General features: G+C 35.2%; 1 protein-coding gene across 8 annotated transcripts in view; it reads right to left on the reverse strand.

Annotated features, from left to right (window-relative positions):
• Positions 1-18,942, reverse strand: part of LOC123555040 (serine/threonine-protein phosphatase 2A regulatory subunit B'' subunit beta-like) — a 77,992-nt gene that overhangs the window by 26,900 nt on the left and 32,150 nt on the right. For all 8 annotated transcript variants that reach the window (XM_045345566.2, XM_053547519.1, XM_053547524.1 and 5 more), the window contains exons 3-5: positions 9,645-9,995; positions 9,012-9,115; positions 248-350 (exon numbers count right to left, since the gene is read on the reverse strand). In XM_045345566.2, coding sequence (XP_045201501.2) covers positions 248-350; positions 9,012-9,115; positions 9,645-9,995 — 558 coding nt within the window. The remainder of the gene's footprint in view (positions 1-247; positions 351-9,011; positions 9,116-9,644; positions 9,996-18,942) is intronic.

Below are 18,942 nucleotides of genomic sequence, written 5' to 3' on the forward strand. Positions count from 1 at the left end.
GAATATTTGAAAATGAAAAAAGTTCCTACTACTAACTTCACTGTTGTTTAGAATGATTTATAATATCAATGCATTTGTCTTGTTATCAAACAGTAGAACAAGGACATAATTTATAAATAACTTCAGTATCACAGCACCAAGCAATCTGACCATGTTTTATCTGCAATTTTACAATAATAAATTTCCTGTAGTTGTTTAGTACTTATGCTGAAAAAAACAACTTTACAATATACAGGATTAAACTTACTTGCAAGAGGGGAACCAAATCATCATCTTCAATGTAGTTGGTCCCTGGCTTCGCAAGTAACATAACAAATAGTGCTGCTTGATCATGGCATGTTTGATTTAATCTGAAATAAATTACAGGTGTCACATTAATGCAATGTTTTAATCTATTTAAATTGATAATTTAGTCCTCTGTGACCTTTATATTCTTTTGAGTTTGAAACCCACACAGATCCTCCCACAGTACACAAGCCAGCTGGACAACTTCCTCATATTAAAGAAGCTATCCAGATGACTTGGAGAAGGTCAAGTGTTCTACCAAGAAGTCCACCTGCGTTGGAAATAATGCTGGACTGGGCACCTGTGGTTTTCCTTACACCACCAAAAGTAGAGACCACCATTATGCCATATTGTCACTGTGACCAGGGTTAGACACTAACTTATTTGAACAAGGTTCCCAAAGGAATCTCTACTTTTTAAATCTGGGGGTCCTCCTCAGGCTTTGGGATCCCTCATAATATGATATATAAAAACAATCACAACAGGTGTCTTATATGAAGTTACGGTCGTACCCTAGTGGGATTCGAACCCGCAACCTCTGTATTGAGTGGCTGACACCTTAACTACTACAGAAGAATGTATCCAAACTGATGATTTACATGTTTGCCAATGTCAAGACAAGGTCTCGACTTTGGAGACACTTGTGTCTTATAGATATAATCATTGTCAAGTCTATTGTGACAACCACTAAAAATTATAATATCAAAAAAAAAAATTCTTGAAATTCTTGACTTCTCTTCATATATTTTAAAATATAAAATCTTAATATTACCTGGCATTTATATTTCCGATGATGCAAAATTTATTGTAGTTTCTCTTTGAGGTTTGAAGATATAAAGTGTTAAAGTAAGGGAATTATATTTCTAGGCATAAAATTCTGTTTTGGATTACTTTCACATTGAAATTCATATACAATTTCATTTTGATGTTTGAAAGCTTGATTTATAGTTAATAGACTTCTCTTCCGAATCGGAATCGGTAAGTATTTATATAAAAAAAAACAACCATCAAACTGAATAACACTACACTACAAAAATAACGGATCGTAAAATTTCTGAAAGTGCAAAAAGATCGCCGAGGTCGAGACTCGTAAACAGTATTCTTGTGCTAAAAATTAAAATATTTTTAGATAATATTACGTAATATATAGATGATCATACGTCGGTACATCATGGGTGACTTCCGCTGCAATTAACTCTTAGGGTGTCATAAAATATTTGGAAGCCGCGATCCTTCTGTTTTGATTAACACTTCCCGTTATGTAAGGCCATAAATTCCAAGCCATCGTGAACACAAATTGTTGTTCAGGGAAAATCTGCATGTATCACGCGTGACCTTCATGACCTAACACTTTTAAAAATACTTAGGTTGTTATTTTTAGAACGAGGAAAGTCCTGCGGCGCGAACCGGCCAGCTCAGTAATTTTCCATGACGTACTGGTAGCGTTGTGCACTTGTAGGAAAAAACCCCGGTGACGGTGTCTTTCTTTGCAAAGTACTCGATATATTTAAATAGTAACCACATGATTTTGTACGTAAATAATGATTACGAAATCCCATATTTTGAGTTAGTAAACATCCGGAATTTGTTTCTGTAGGAAAAGAACGATAAAGCGATTGATTATGAGACACGGGATAAAACGATTCTGTTCAAATGGCCGTTAATCGGTATTATACGTTTCTATCGGGTTGATAGATACGGTGATAAACGTATCGATGTGGGAAAGGGTTAAAATATTTTTCAAACAGGTATTTATCTTTTACTTTTTAGATATCATTGACAAAAAAATAGGTATCCAGCCGGAATCCCAGCTTTTAGAAGTTGGTGTTCCTCCTCAAAATTTGGGATCCTCGGGCCCCCGGGACACCGTTAGTGTCAAACCCTGGTGACTTAAAACCAAACAAAATCAATAAACATATGCACTAAAGACACATGCCAGTGTCTAGAACCAACAGAAGGAACCAGACTGTGTCTAGAAGAGACTTTTCTAGAAACAACAGAAGCAAGGAAATTGTTGTTCCCAGTCAGGAATAACCAAATGGTAAGTCTACATCTGGAACAACCAAACATTCGAAAGTAACCAATTTACAAATGTGGGTCAATGTGGTGAGGGAACCTGTATTTCAATTTTTAGCTCATCTGATTTTTTGAAAAAAAATGATGAGTTATTGTCATCACTTGAGCGGTTGTCGGCGTCGGCGTCTGCGTCGGCGTTGCCTGGTTAAGTTTTATGTTTAGGTCAGCTTTTCTCCTAAACTATCAAAGCTATTGCTTTGAAACTTGGAATACTTGTTCACCATCATAAGCTGACCCTGTATAGCAAGAAACATAACTCCATCTTGCTTTTTGCAAGATTTATGGCCCCTTTTGTACTTAGAAAATATCAGATTTCTTGGTTAAGTTTTATGTTTAGGTCAACTTTTCTCCTAAACTATCAAAGCTATTGCTTTGAAACTTGGAATACTTGTTCACCATCATAAGCAGACCCTGTACGTCAAGAATCATAACTCCATCTTGCTTTTTGCAAGATTTATTGCCCCTTTTGGACTTAGAAAATCAGTTTTCTTGGTTAAGTTTTATGTTTAGGTCAGCTTTTATCCTAAACTATCAAAGCTATTGCTTTAAAACTTGCAACACTTGTTTACCATCATAAGTTGACCCTGTATAGCAAGAAACATAACTCCGTCCTGCTTTTTGCAAGATTTATGGCCCCTTTTTGACTTAGAAAATATCAGATTTCTTGGTTAAGTTTTATGTTTAGGTCAACTTTTTCTCTTAAACTATCAAAGCTATTGCTTTGAAACTTGCAACACTTGTTCACCATCATAAGCTGACCCTGTACAGCAAGCAACATAACTCCATCCTGCTTTTTGTAATAATTATTGCCCCTTTTGGACTTAGAAAATCATTTTCTTGGTTGAGTATTATGTTTAAGTCAACTTTTCTCATAAACTATTAAAGCTATTGCTTTAAAACTTGCAACAGTTTTTCACCATCATAAGTGGACACTGTACATCAAGAAACATAACTCTATCCTGCTTTTTGCAAGAATGATGGCCCTTTTTAGACTTAGAAAATCATGGGTAGGACAATATTTCTATTACACAAAAAAAATCAGATGAGCGTCAGCACCCGCAAGGCGGTGCTCTTGTTTCATTATGAGTGTACCACCTAAATGTATAAATGTAACACCTATCATTATAGATCTATCACCTTAATTCATAAATGTAAAACCTATCATTACAGTGTTTTTTAGGGCGTTTTGGGGGCCGAAATTCGGCCCCATTCCCCTGTCAATAAAGTTTTTTTCCCCTATTTCTGAAAAAAATTCCCCTCAAAAAAAAAAAAAAAAAAAAGAGAAAAAACAAGAGGGCCATGATGGCCCTGTGTTGCTCACCTGAGTACCGTTGCTCAAAATGATATGATCGTTTCAAACCAATCTCATTAGAAGCTGCTAAGGTGTATTCATTTAGATAAACAAGAGGACCATGATGGTCCTGAATCGCTCACCTATCCCCACATGACCCAGTGTTGAACTGTGTATGACGTCGTTATTTCTATTATTTGACAAAGTGACCTAGTTTTTGATCACATGTGACCTAGATATCATCAAGATAAAAAATTCTAACCAATTTTCATGAAGATCCATTGAAAAATATGACCTCTAGAGAGGTCACAAGGTTTTTCTATTATTTGACCTAATGACCTAGTTTTTGAAGGCACGTGACCCATTTTTAAATCTGACCTAGATATCATCAAGGTGAACATTCTGACCAATTTTCATGAAGATCTCGTGAAAAATATGGCCTCTAGAGAGGTCACAAGGTTTTTCTATTTTTCGATCTACTGACCTAGTTTTTGACCGCACATGACCCAGTTATGAATTTGACTAGATATCATCAAGCTGAACATTCTCACCAATTTTCATGAAGATCCATTGAGAAATATGGCCTCTAGAGACATCACAAGGTTTTTCTATTTTTAGACCTACTGACCTAGTTTTTGACTGCACGTGACCCAGTTTCGAACTTGATCTAGATATCATCATGATGAACATTCTGACCAATTTTCATGAAGATCTCTTGAAAAAATATGGCCTCTAGAGAGGTCACAAGGTTTTTCTATTTTTAGATCTACTGACCTAGTTATTAACTGCACATGACCAAGTTTCGAACCTGACCTAGATATCATCAAGATGAACATTCTGACTAATTTTCATGAAGATTCATTGAGAAATATGGCCTCTAGAGAGGTCACAAGGTTTTTCTATTTTTAGACCTACTGACCTAGTTTTTGACCCCACGTGACCCAGTTTCGAACTCGACCTAGATATCATCAAGGTGAACATTCTGACCAATTTTCATGAAGATCTCATGAAAAATATGGCCTCTAGAGAGGTCACAAGGTTTTTCTATTTTTAAATCTACTGACCTAGTTTTTGACCCCACGTGACCCAGTTTCGAACCTGACCTAGATATCATCAAGGTGAACATTCTGACTCTTTTTCATGAAGATCTCATGAAAAATATGGCCTCTAGAGAGGTCACAAGGTTTTTCTATTTTTAGACCTACTGACCTAGTTTTTGACCCCACATGACCCAGTTTCGAACTTGACCTAGATATCATCAAGTTGAACATATTGACTCTTTTTCATGAAGATCTCATGAAAAATATGGCCTCTAGAGAGGTCACAAGGTTTTTCTATTTTTAGACCTACTGACCTAGTTTTTGACTGCACGTGACCCAGTTTCGAACTTGATCTAGATATCATCAAGATGAACATTCTGACCAACTTTCATGAAGATCTCATGAAAAATATGGCCTCTAGAGAGGTCACAAGGTTTTTCTATTTTTAGACCTACTGACCTAGTTTTTGACCGCACATGACCCAGTTAAGAACTTGACCTAGATATCATCAAGATGAACATTCTGACCAATTTTCATAAAGATCCCATGAAAAATGTGACCTCTAGAGTGGTCACAAGCAAAAGTTTACGCACGCACGCACGCACGCACGCACAGACGACGGACGCCACGCGATCACAAAAGCTCACCTTGTCACTTTGTGACAGGTGAGCTAAAAATAAAGGAGGTAATTTGTCATAAATTCAGTCAATATGTATCTTCACTGATTGTCCAAGTCCATCTGTTGACATAATTTAATGAAATTTCAGATCAGTATCTTCATTAGTTACGGAGATACAACCATTTTAATTTGAAATAAAGGGAGGTAATTTGACATAAAATCAGTCCATAGTTATCTACCCTGATTGTCTCAGTCCAACTAATCACAATAATGAAATTTCAAATAAGTCCTATAAGTATATATAAATCCATTTTGATTACAATCAGGGGAGGTAATCAGATATAAGATAACTCTGGAACCTACGATTGGATCTGACAGGTTCGTCATGGAATCCAAGATTTATTGTTGTTGAAGATATTTTGGAAGTTTGTATCAAATCAAACAATATATGAAGTCTCTATATGGCTGCAAAAGCCAAAATAGCCAATTTTGGACCATTAAGGGGCCATAACTCTGGAACCCATGAAGGAATCTGGCAAGTTCAAGAGAGGAACAAAGATCTTGTTGTGATACAAGTTGTGTGCAAGTTTGGTTAAAATCAAATCATAAATGAAGCTGCTATTGTGCAGACAATGTCAAAATAGCTATTTTTGGCCCTTTCAGGGGCCATAACTCTGGAACCCATTATGGGATCTGACCAGTTGAAGAAAGGAACCGAGATCTTATGGTGACACAAGTTTTGTGCAAGTTTAATTAAATTCAAATCATAAATGAAGCTGCTATTGTGCAAACAAGGTCAAAATAGCTAATTCTGGCCCTTTCAGGGGCCATAACTCTGGAATCCATAAAAGAATCTGGCCAGTTCAAGAAAGGAACCAAGATCCTATGGTGATACAAGTTGTGTGCAAGTTTGGTAAAAATCAAATCATAAATAAAGCTGCTATTGTGCAAACAAGGTCAAAAAAAGCTCATTTTGGCCCATTCAGGGGCCATAACTCTGGAACCCACTATGGGATCTGGCCAGTTCAAGAAAGGAACCTAGATCTTATGGTGATACAAGTTGTGTGCAAGTTTGGTTAAAACAAGCAAATTCGATGAATTGGAATCCCCCGCCGAAAGGGTCAGAGTTGAGGAACGGCAAAAAAATATATCCAGCAAAAAGTTAAGAATGTTACCAAGAAGCAAATAATTTCATTAGTCAAAATCAAATTAAAAGAAAATGAATGGTTTGTTTGGGTGGGGGGGGGGGGGGGGGGGGGGGGGGGGTGAGGACACAACAGTTTACATGTTGATTATAAATATTGATAGAAAATGAAAAATGAAAAAAAAAAAAAAAAAATGGTGGGGGGGGGGGGGACCAAGGTAAGGTGGTGACCAGGTGTAGGTACACAACATCACATGTTTATAATAAATGTTCATGGAAAAGAATGAAAGAAGTTTAATGAAATTCTTCCAATTGGTTGGTTTGTTATGTACAGATCTGTGGATTTTTAAACAATTAAAGGGCAATAACTATATGGAAAATTGACCAATCGAAAAAAACCTTGAAGGGCATCGTCGCAGTATCTTGGTTCATGTCTGTTTCAAGTTTGATGAAATTCTACCTGCTAGTTACTGAGAAATGGCTGCAGACGGACATTTTTCATTAAATCAAGGGCAATAACTCTGACGGAAATTGACCTATCAAAAAAAAAACTTGACGGGCATCAGCACAGTATCTTGGTTCATGTCTACTTCAAATTTGATGAAATTCTACCTGTTAGTTACTGAGAAATAGCTGCAGACGGACATTTTTTATTAAATCAAGGGCAATAACTCTGAGGGAAATTGACCAATCAAAAAAAAAACTTGACGGGCATCATCGCAGTATGTTGGTTCATGTTTATTTCAAGTTTCATGAAATTCTACCAAGTAGTTACTGAGAAATGGCTGCGGACGGACGGACGGACGGACTGACGGACTGACTGACGGACGGACAACGCCATTTCAATACCCCCCTCCCGATTTCATCGGCGGGGGATAATAAAATCATAAATGAAACCACTATCGGGCAGACAAGAAATTGCTGACGGACTGACGGACGCACAGACGACGGATGATCACAAAATCTCACCTTGTCACTATGTGACAGGTGAGCTAAAAATGTATAAATCAAGGGGTAAATGCGAAAAAAGTTTTAATGCTTCATTACTAATATGCACTTAGACCTCTTTCAAATTCACTAAACATGTCTACCAAAACTGTTTTTCCTTATGCCATGATATAGTTATTGACTAAACAAAAAAATACCAGAATAATTTTCTTATCAAATTTCTTATCAAGTTTCCATTTATTGAGCCACAGGTCTGTAGCCAATTACTGATTGGTTTCTCATGGTTCTATTAACTACGCAGCATTTAAACAACATGGAACCATTCCAATAGGATCTATACCATATTGTGAAAACATAAACATTCTGTGAGAAATAAGCCCAGATTTCATAAAATGATGTAATATCTGGAAATAAGAGATAAATAATACATTCACTTCAAAATCATAAAGCAAGCCTTCAAAGAGAGGGACACAATCTGGCTGCTTAGGACAAGTTGAAATTAGGACAAAAAGTCATTTGGGAAGTTAGCTGACTGGTTGTTTAAGGCAAGTGGCTGCTTCAGGCAGGAGACCTCTAAGGCAGGTTTAACTATACAGCTTGTACATCATACAGGTGATATATTTCCTTTAAATCCCCAGTGACTTTTTTTAATTTTTCAAAATAACCTGTAACTTTCTGTAGGGGGATAATATTGTATTATGAATGCCAGAGGTAAAAATCTAAATTCGAAACCTAGACATTAGAATGTCATAATTACAGGAACAGTCCCAATTTGTAAGAACTGATGCCTGTTTACTTTTGAACTTTGGCACCTGAAGAGAAGTAAACACAGTTTATAGCAGTGTTACATAATTATCAGTTATGAGTCGTAAATTTGAAGATAGGGATTGAAAAAATATATAAACTCCAATTTTGTAAAAATATTTACTTGGTATGCTATGGAACATTTTCGTTAATTTCCAAGGGGAATATGACTTTGTGACCTTACTTAGGAGAAAATTCAAATATTTTTGTTAAGGGGAAACAGCCTATATTCAGCTGAAAAAAAAAACAGCAAAATAATAAAACCACTGATCCCTGCACAAGATTTCTCAGTAACAGATGGATTTGTACGAAAAATTTAATGGGCTTCCAAGTCACTTCCAAAAGCTTATGAACTTGCTCCCTGTCATATAAACCACTTAGATAGATAGATTTAAATAGATAAAATTTATTTGGGTACTTGTTCCCTGTCATATAAAGCAATCAAAGCAGAATTTCCTGATCATAAAAGAATACCTTGATCATAAATTTCCTAAAGAATTACACCAAACTCCAAGTGGTTTCGTTAGTATGGTCACACGTGATCCTACATACACTGTGATGGTAACACATTTACCAAAGAATTACATAAACCTCCTATGGAACTTTACAGTAAGGGAATTTGGTCACATTTCTATATATTGGTTGCAAGGTCTTCTCAAAAATGCATGATACAGCTCCTAAAATGCTTGGGATTGTGTACAGTTGTATATCACTCAAAATGAAGACACATTTACACAGGGTATAGTATCTCCATTGAGTTATACTAGCCTATCATAATATCATTTCAATATTTTATACACCCACCTTTTCCACATGGAGGAAAACATCTGATATGTAATAAAGCCTTGCTTGTTGCCACCGCTGGCATTGAACAATGGACATTTCCAGTAGAGAGGTAGGCCACAAGTCTGAAATACACACAATGTTAATCTAACACTTAGATATCCGATACTCATTTTTCACTAAAATATTCTATCTAGAACAAGTTACCTAAAATGTTTCCATATAAATATCTTTTGTCAGCTGCTAACAGTTTTAGGGGTATTTGCCAGGTAAAGCAGATCTATGTGTGCCAAGGGGTGTTCTAAACTACTACTGTACAAGATTGATCCTTAGGCAAGTTGTTTTGTATTATGATTTAGCAAAGTCATTATCCCTTCTGTCATTTGTCCTCCATCTTAGGTTTGTGAGGAAGCCATTTTTCTAAGCTTGTAACAATGAGATAATTACTAATATACTGTTTAACCTTTAGCCTGCTAAATTTCTAAAATGGACTGGTCCATCATTCAATTTTGGCAATACCATTTATTATTCAAAGGGGTGTTGACTGAAAATTTACTGACTGAATAGCGAACATAGACCACGAACAGCTGATCAGGTCGCAAATATCAAATACTTGTCATAAAATTTAATATATTTCTTGACATTATCCGTTACCTTGGCAATTATTCCCATTTGTTGCTTTGTAATTTTCCCGCCTTCCGCTTTCGAGAATTCTTGAGAAACCCGTAATAATACTTCCTCTATATTGTTCTTGTCGCTAGGACGACCCATTGGAAAATGAAATTTGGGTATATTTGCATTAGGTATCACAGATTTACTTTGTCTACTAGAGTTATCTTTCTTTTTAGTCCGACTCTCCCTTGAGGGGGAAGAGAGAGTGTCTAAAGTGTGTGTGGCACTGTTATTTTGAATGTTAATGTCTGTATTTTCTTTTTCCTGGCCTTTTTCTCGTATATCCCTAAGAATACTGTCTTTATCTTTTGAAACTGTTCCATTTGAGATTGTCTGAAAGAACAAAAACAAGAATATAAACATCTTTAAGCTGTCACATAAAATATCATACACATGAAAATGATGTGACATATACTGGTAGTTACATACAAGACTGAATACTGAAATCTGTACAAAAATTTGGTTTTTAATCAACAACTGAGGGTTTCTTTTAATGTTTTAGCTGATGGAAGCAGAATTTTGGACAAGAGATATTTTTAGCCTATGGAAGCAGAATTTAATGGACAAGAGATATTTTTAGCCTACGAACATGACGAAAGCAGAATTATGGACAAGACAGATATTTTAAGCAGAGAAGTAGAATTATGGACAAGACAGAGACATTTTGGCCAGTGGAAGCAGAATCATGGACAAAACACATTTTTTTTTTATAGTCTGACTCTGATTATCATGATTTCTAAATGATTCCCATCAAAAACACAGGGCCTGTATTTAGCTACCTAAAGACTGAAACTTACAGACTTCAAAACACAAAATTTTCTTTTTTCTATCAATTCTGTCATTTTAGATTTGTAATGAATGGAATTTTGCACAAATACTCATTCTGTAGTTTCAGATAGCTCTGCAAAATTTTATGAGTGTAGATACGCTATAAACAAAGTTTTGGCAACTTGAATATTTGCCATTCTTAAATCTGTTTTGACTGAAAATGGGCCCAGGACCTTACCATTCTTATCAGAAGTCTAAAAAGCAAGCCACTGCTAGATCGACTGTCTTCAGAATGACTCTTTTTCTAGAAATGTGGATAGCAGTAGCAATAAAATTCGAAAAGAACTAACAGCACTGTGTTATATAATGATATTTTTCTGCAATACAAAATGCATTCCATCCTTGCAGAAAGTGGATATGGGGACTCACTTTACAGAAACAGTTATCAATTTTTTGTGCCAAGGTGATGAAATGTGTGCATTTCAGCGACAACAAAATGATTTATCTGTCCCAATTAATACCAGTTCTATCTAGTATTTTCTGGCAGCAATTTCACAGAATTAATATTTCAGATCTTCCTTGAGGGGCAAAACAACAAAGCGGGATTAGTTCCCTGGGCTTCATTGTGGCTCCATTGTCTGCTGCAGGTACAGACTAAAGTATTTACACATGTTCTAGTTCTGTTATAATGTCTGTTTATTGAATATGTTCCCAAATACACATCATGGAAAAAACCATAACTACAGGTATACAATCATGAAAACTCATTATGATGTATGAAAAACATCCTACTGTGATACTGCAATATCTATCGTATGTTGTTGCGGTAACAGCAGTAAGAAAGGTTTTACTGACTAGAACTTTCTGATGTAACTTCAATTATCATATAATATTATCTCAATATTGGAACACCCATTATTATACGGCTGCATTATGAATTGTTGTAACAGTAACTGACTTACAGGTAATTTTAGATGATGGTATGATGATGATGATGATGGTGGTGGTGGTAGTGGCAGTGATGATGATCATGATGATGGTGATGATAATGAAGACAATGGTGCAAATGATGATGATGATGATGATGATAGTGGTGGTGGTGATGATTGCGATTATAATGATGATGATAAGGATAATGTTTAATGATTACAGTGATAATGATGATACAGATGATGATTGTAACAATCAGGATGAAAATTACAGTAGTATCAATGATGACAATGATGATGACAACAATGTTAATGATGCTGATGGTCATAGTGAAAATGATGACATTCATGATATTGCTAAATAATGAAGTCAGTGAGTCTTGGAATAATACATGACATGAAAAATGTTGGTTAAACATTCAATGGTGAAAGAGGAGGCCATAAGAGGTTTATGGTGCTGTGCAAAACGAACATGACCTGGGCACCTGAGTAGAACTACCAGGCAAGATCACTTCCTCAAATGAAACATTAATTCTTATATCCTGGATATAACAAAGAAAACAATCAAATTCCTTAGCCCAAAATAGAAAATTTTCCTAAAAACACCTGACATTTTTCTGTCTCAGGTGCGACTTTTTGGTACCTGTATGTTTACATATGTAAGTACCACCTTCAGATAAAGCTACAGTTTTTCTTCAGCTTAACATTAACAATTAAGATAAAAGCTGTTCTGTCTGTCAGACTGTTTGTTTAAAGCTGGTCATAATTCTTACATTTATGGCTCCACATCTTTACTGAACTGATACCAGATTCAATACTTTTTACATCAAGATGTAAGCCCACCCTTGAATCTACACTCAACCCTATGCAACAATCTAAACAAGATTTCTACAAAAAATTCTGCAACTGTCTGCTCTCTAAAGTAATTTATGTCAGTTCTTGCTTCCCCCACACCTTTTGCAGTGATTAACTTTTTCACAAGTAGTATACACTTACTGAACAGCTTGCCAGTCAATAGTCAAAACTATCTGCCCAAGGTTCAAGGGGTAACAGTTTTGACTATTGACTGGCAAGCCATTCAATATGAGTCTTACTGCATGACATCAGAAATCATTTTCAATGGGTTTTTTTTTTTTTGTCAAGTATAGACTGCCAAGACTGGTCAATAGCACAAATTATGGACCAGCAATTTACATAATAGGGCTTGTGTATGATAATAACTTATAAAGTATACCCCAATTCCTTCTACACTAAATTTCAAGAGCATGAGTTTGTTTTCTAAGATATCATTAAAATAGTACACTTGTCTTACATGCATATTCCATTTACATTAAAAATAAAACAATCTTCTGAATATTTGAAAATTTGACACTACAGCTGAACCTGCTTTAGCTGCCACCTGTATTCAGCAGCAACTTGCCTTGAGCAGCCAGTCAGTTAACTTCCCTAATTGACTATTTGTTTTTAGGTTGACTTGTCTTAAACAGCCACCTGTATTAACCTGGACACAACAGATTCTGCCTTTGCAACCAGTGTAGACCAAGATCAGCCTGCACATCCGTGCAGTCTGATTTTGGTCTGCACCGTTCGCTATTCAGTCAGTAAATTTTCAGTAAACACCCCTTCAAATGATAAATGGTTCTGCCCAAATTGAATGATGGACCAGTCCATTGTAGAAATTTAGCAGGGTAACGGTTAAACAGCCACCGGTTGTATTAAGCAGCTTCATTATGCTGGTCCCCTGACTGGCTGCGTCATACAGGTTCCACTGTATAATGAAGGCATACAGGTTTAACCTTTTCCTGTGCAATAAGCATGATAATATGCACTGACACAATCATGAAGTTTGATAGAATGCATGAAGAGTGCACTTGAATTAAGTAGAAAATTTAGTCAGGAAAACGTGCTTCTTTTGTTGCTTTTTTTTTTACATTTATGTTTTCTTTTGATTATGATTTGAAGATACTTTTGTTCGTTATCAAGATCCACAGTAATATGCAAGCAATGACATAAAGTAATTTCAAGGACGATCTATCATTAAAATCTGTCAATATTGAATTTGAATTCACGAAAACTGTGTGCCAAGTATAGAAAAGATACTGAAGTCTTACGTTTACAGAAAAAGCACTTTCTAAATGAGAATATCAGCCTACATGAGAATGCCAATGTATTCTCTATGCATGCATGTTAAAATGAAATGATGAAATTTTCTCTAAAAGTTAAAACAAAATGTAAAACGTGGATTACAGTAATTTTTGTTGGCTGTTTTAGAGAAGTCCAAATTTAACATTTGTACCAACAACACTAAAATTTAGCCAAATTATTTCAACATTTTTGTGAATGGTAATTTCGCCCTCGTAAATCAGTTTGACCTGGATTTTTTTAGGTTTTGCTTTAGGGTTTTATCAAAGCCTATCATTTATAGTCACACTGACTACTATACTTTACTACTATACTTATTAACTTAACTGATGTCACTGTAACAATGAAAAGAAGTTGGCGGTCTTTTTTCATGTTTTGTACCATATATATCACAGTTTTTTTACAGTAATGACAGGCTCTGACAGCAAAAATTATCTCTTAACCACATGATAAAATGGCCAAAATTGGATGACCGCAACGGGATGACCAGCGTAAATACGAACGTTGACATTTACAGCTGAGATTACAAGAGTGAGAATAAAATCTCTATTTATGATCATACTCAAATGTGACATTTTTTTTTTCTCATTCAGTCTCACAAGTAGCAGTTTTAAAAGCTCCTCGACCACTCCATCCACCCCAATGCTCACTTTCCCTAAAGTCTTGGGAGTACATGGCTTTAATCCTTACTCTGCTAAATTTCTATAATGAACTTGCCCATCTTTCAATTTAGACTGTAACCATTAACTGTTCAAAAGGGGTGCATACCAAATAGATACCGACTGAATGGTGAACAGTGCAGGTCATGATCAGACTGCAAGGAATGTACAGGCTGATCATGATCTGCACTGGTCACAAAGGCAGAATCAATCGTGTGCAGCATGATAAGGGTTAAATCTGAATAAATCTAGACAAGAAAGTCATGCTAGTTAATGTGCAGGCTTACAAAAGTCTATTATTAAGATCAATAAATCTTTAACAACATTGCTTTTTTCTTTTCTTTCTGTGATACAGATACATTTTTTTTTTTGGTCAAAACCACTTTTCTCTCAAGGTTCAACTCAACTGAGCTGGAGATAAAAAATCAAAGGCCTGAATGGCCTGAGTCGGCTAATGATTGATGTACTGACAGTATAGTCTACCAGTTTCAGTTTGTTTTTAGTTTTTTTTTCTTAAAATTTCATAACACAGCTCGATATTTACCCAAAATATTATATCCGGATACGATTACACTTTTCTCTAGTTTGAACAATATATTTTACAAATTGTGATGATACGAAGACATTTAGCAGCAATTGGCAGTATCTGACATTGAAGTTTACGGTTAAATTACCTCTTATTTAAATCTTTTCATAAAAAAGTTGTTTCATTTCGCCAAACATAGACGATCTACTTTCGATTTCAAAAACTACAAGAAAATACAATTTAATGTTTCGCCGATTTGTTTATTTCTCGAAAAATAAGAATTAAAATCATTTTTAATATCTGTAGTAACTAAACAAACCAGTAAGAGCTTCTTCTTCCGATAATTTATCCGTTTACTGACTGCAAAATTCATGTGTGTGTGTAGAAACCCACGCAAAGTTTATAGAAATCATACGATGCGTGTATACGTTCAATGTGGGAGAATTAAGGCTGATCGGGATCGGCTATGTTACCTAACGCATCCAGATGATTCAGATTTTGTTTTTAAAAAAGCATTGTGTGCATTTCTGTAATTTTATATACGTTTAGAAATTATTAGACATGCGTATTTGCATTATTTCTATACGTAATTTACGCTAATACGCATCTTATCTGGAGCCATGTGGAACTATTTTTTGTCTTTCGCTGGATGTTACGCAAGCTTTGTAAGCCTGCGCAATTCATAAAATGCACATTTATGCTTAATGAGTTACATTCGAGTATTGCACAATTACAAGTCATAAATATGACAGATTACATCGTATATTGGTCATAGCAAAGGGAATTCACGCAACTTAATTTCATTCTTGCAGTGAACTGTTTGAAGTTTGAGAAATCTAATGGAACTACACCGCTTCACTGTGTTATTTGGTCCATTTAGACTTAGAGAATCGCTGGATAGCAAGGACTCGTCAAAACGATTACATCGTTTAGCCGACTCAAAAAAAGATATTGTAAGTGCTATTAAAGTCAATTTTATTTTAAAATCTTCAAGAGTCTAAGTTAATGAGGTTCTTTTAAATAGTCTTGGCATTTCTGGGCTGAAGTTTATCTAAACACGAGGAGGTGGTTAAATAAGTGACAACTCATCAGCGATTTTTTCCCTTCTTTATAAAGTACCCCTAAAAGGACCTTTTCCCAATTGAAAAATGCAATCTTTTTCCCCAATTATCATCCAAAAATTCCCCAAATGACCAATTTAAGTTTGCATTTTGATGATTGCAGAAGGAAAACTTTGTTACATTGACATTCACTATGATTTAACCATTCAAACACTTTGTTTGATGCTATCTACATGGAATTAAAGGAAGAAGCATTCTGAATGATGTTATTAATTAACTATAAAAATTCCCAATCTGAGTAAAAACCCTGCTATTTTTCCCAATTTATCCGGTACCGGACCTTTTCCCAAAAGGGGAAAAAAAATCACTGCTCATAAAATAATGTCAACAAAACTGATACAAATTTATGGCTTAAAAAGATATTTTTTTATATTTAAAAAACAACAACAAAAACAGTCATGTTTGATAGCCCAGTTGTTTTAGTGGAACAGAAAATGGAGATATTGATCATAAGTGTCCTATAGTAAACAACTTGATAAATGATGAAGCAATTTTACACTTTTTTTTTTTTTTTGTTACTATGGTTTTGAGTTACATCGGCAAAATTTAAGTCAAATGGCGACTTTTCCAGGTTTTAGCTGAGGGTGAAGATCCAATGTGTCTCTTCAGGTTTTGTTGCGGGCATGGACAAGTTCCTGTGTAGAACTACCCACCTATAAGCCAACTGTTTTCTACATCCTAAGCAAATATTCTAATCTACAGCCTACAGTGGTGAAATTAGCCATGTGTTTTTGAAGTCAGCAACAGTAACCAATCTGCTATCTGATATATTTTCCTCTTGTTTATGTCTTGTCAATTGTTTCAGTTTTATCCTATTTTTTCAACACTTCGTTTTTGTTATGTGACTAGTGAACATTGTAATGTAGTAATTCTTTGGTTTACAAGTATAAACTACATAAAACTAAAGTATAATATTAATTTTCATCTTAATCATTATACTCATGTTAATTAATCTTAATATCATAATCATTATTATTATGTTAATTAATCATTAATTATAATTGTTATACTTATGTTAATAACTTAATAAATCATTATCGTACTCATTATTACTATATTAATTAATCATTAATTTATAATGTTGATTATTCAGAATTGCTAGACAGAGGATTGTATGAACTCTTCAGTTACCCACAAGACCTGGATCTGAGAAACCTTAAAAATGTGAAGACTTTATAATCTCATAAAAATTCACACTTAAAAACAACAACTTTTTTTCAAACATTCTTTTTCAGATATAAATAGACAAGAATTTCGGTACTGCTACATCTGACAAGGGCATCTCAAAGTCTTAACTTTAAATGTCTTCAAAATCTTTCATCAACACATTTTTTCGGGCTACAATAAACAGCTACTCCTTTCAGTTGAGAAGTAATTTGACTCTGTTTTTCAAGTATGCAATCATTAGCAAGTAAAAGACATAAATTGATAGCCTTCTTTTTTTCAAAATCGGCTGTCAAAGATCACAGATGTGATCAAGTATAGAGAAATGATTCTCACCACAAACTATTTGGTTGTACTATAATTAGCCTCATGCGAAGGTGCAAACCGAGGTCTACTTGATATATGCTGTTAAAGTAGACTAAACATCAAAAGGAAATGGTATGAAACATACTTTTTATATTTCCTGTTTCACCATCACCAACCTGTTGGCTTATTTTCTAAGTCATACTGTGGTTGACATAACCAGAACAGAACAGAACAGAATAGAATAGAATTGTTACAATGGACAATTATACATTGCTTTATCCGCTCCACATCATTTACTGAGCCTGCCTCACTTGCTTTAACAATCAGGCGGCCATTCTGACAAGATATTATAACTTGACCTGCATAAATTTCTATATGACCATTGTCATTTTCAATTTGGGGAACTACCATTAACTGTTAATAGAGGTGCTTACCAAGACAGATACGACTGAGGGAACAGTGCAGACTGATCAGACTGCACTGGCATGGCAGATGATTTTGCCGCAGCAGGTCGCAAAGGCAGAATCACTTGCCGCACTGCAGGCTAAGTTAAATGACAATGCTGTGACACTAACTGACAATAATATATATGTTTGCATATAACAGAACCGGAGTGGCAAACTGTCAAATTATATGCCTGTCACTGCAAATTACTTTCCACTTTTAAAATATAGTCAAACCGGTGTTAAAGACCACCTCTGAACAGAGACCACCTGTCTCTAAAGACCACATGTTTCGTTTCCCACTGTAACATTTACAGTGTATTTTAACCTGTGAATAAAGACCACCTCCCAATAAAGACCACATATAGACAGGTTTGACTGTACGCTAATCATTGGACATTTTTCTCCATTTCAACTAATTCAAGGGCAATAACTCAAGAGCAGCAAAGACTATCTGGCTATCAAACTTGGAAAAGACAGTATGCAAATAAACATTCTCAATAAGTCTATTGTACATTGGATTAGAACTGCGGTTAAGTAATAAAGTAGGCAATGTCAATTTTTGCAATTTCAAGTACTGTCTATGATAATACCTAGGCTGTATTGATTCTGTCTTAGATATCACACTTATAAACACTGTCACCAAGTTTGGTGAATACAGGATAGGAACTACAGTTAGACAGCTGACAATGTCATTTTCGCAACATTAAGTAGTTCATGGGCTATAACTCAAGAGTGCCTGTAAGTATCCGGCTGGCTATGGATCTTGTCCCAGATATTATGCCCATAAACATCAATGTGACCAAGTTTGGTGAACAATGGATAAGAACTGCTCAAGTTAGAGAGTGGACAGCTTTAGTGGAATTGCCCCATTGGGATGGTACCATCAATTTGTTCCGTTTTTGCTTCTGATAAAGGTCCTATACGAAAATGACAATGCAGGAAGTCGAGGAAGGACAAAATGATGAGTCAAAAGAATTCTACCCTTGTTCACTGGGACCAGATCCTATAACTGCTTTATACCTATTCTATATCATTACCTAATTAAATTTATCGCATAGAAAATCTTCCACACTAAATGCAGTAATTTCAGCTTGCGTTTAATTTCAGACTGAATGTCAATGCAATTTATTGTACTTATGTGAAACTCCGAACTGACGTGTCATTGTGTGTCATTGTGTGCGTTTTTCCTATCATTAGCGATACAATATGGTGTACTGAC

Source organism: Mercenaria mercenaria, chromosome 7 (assembly GCF_021730395.1).
Source record: "Mercenaria mercenaria strain notata chromosome 7, MADL_Memer_1, whole genome shotgun sequence".
NCBI classification, from domain to species: domain Eukaryota; kingdom Metazoa; phylum Mollusca; class Bivalvia; order Venerida; family Veneridae; genus Mercenaria; species Mercenaria mercenaria.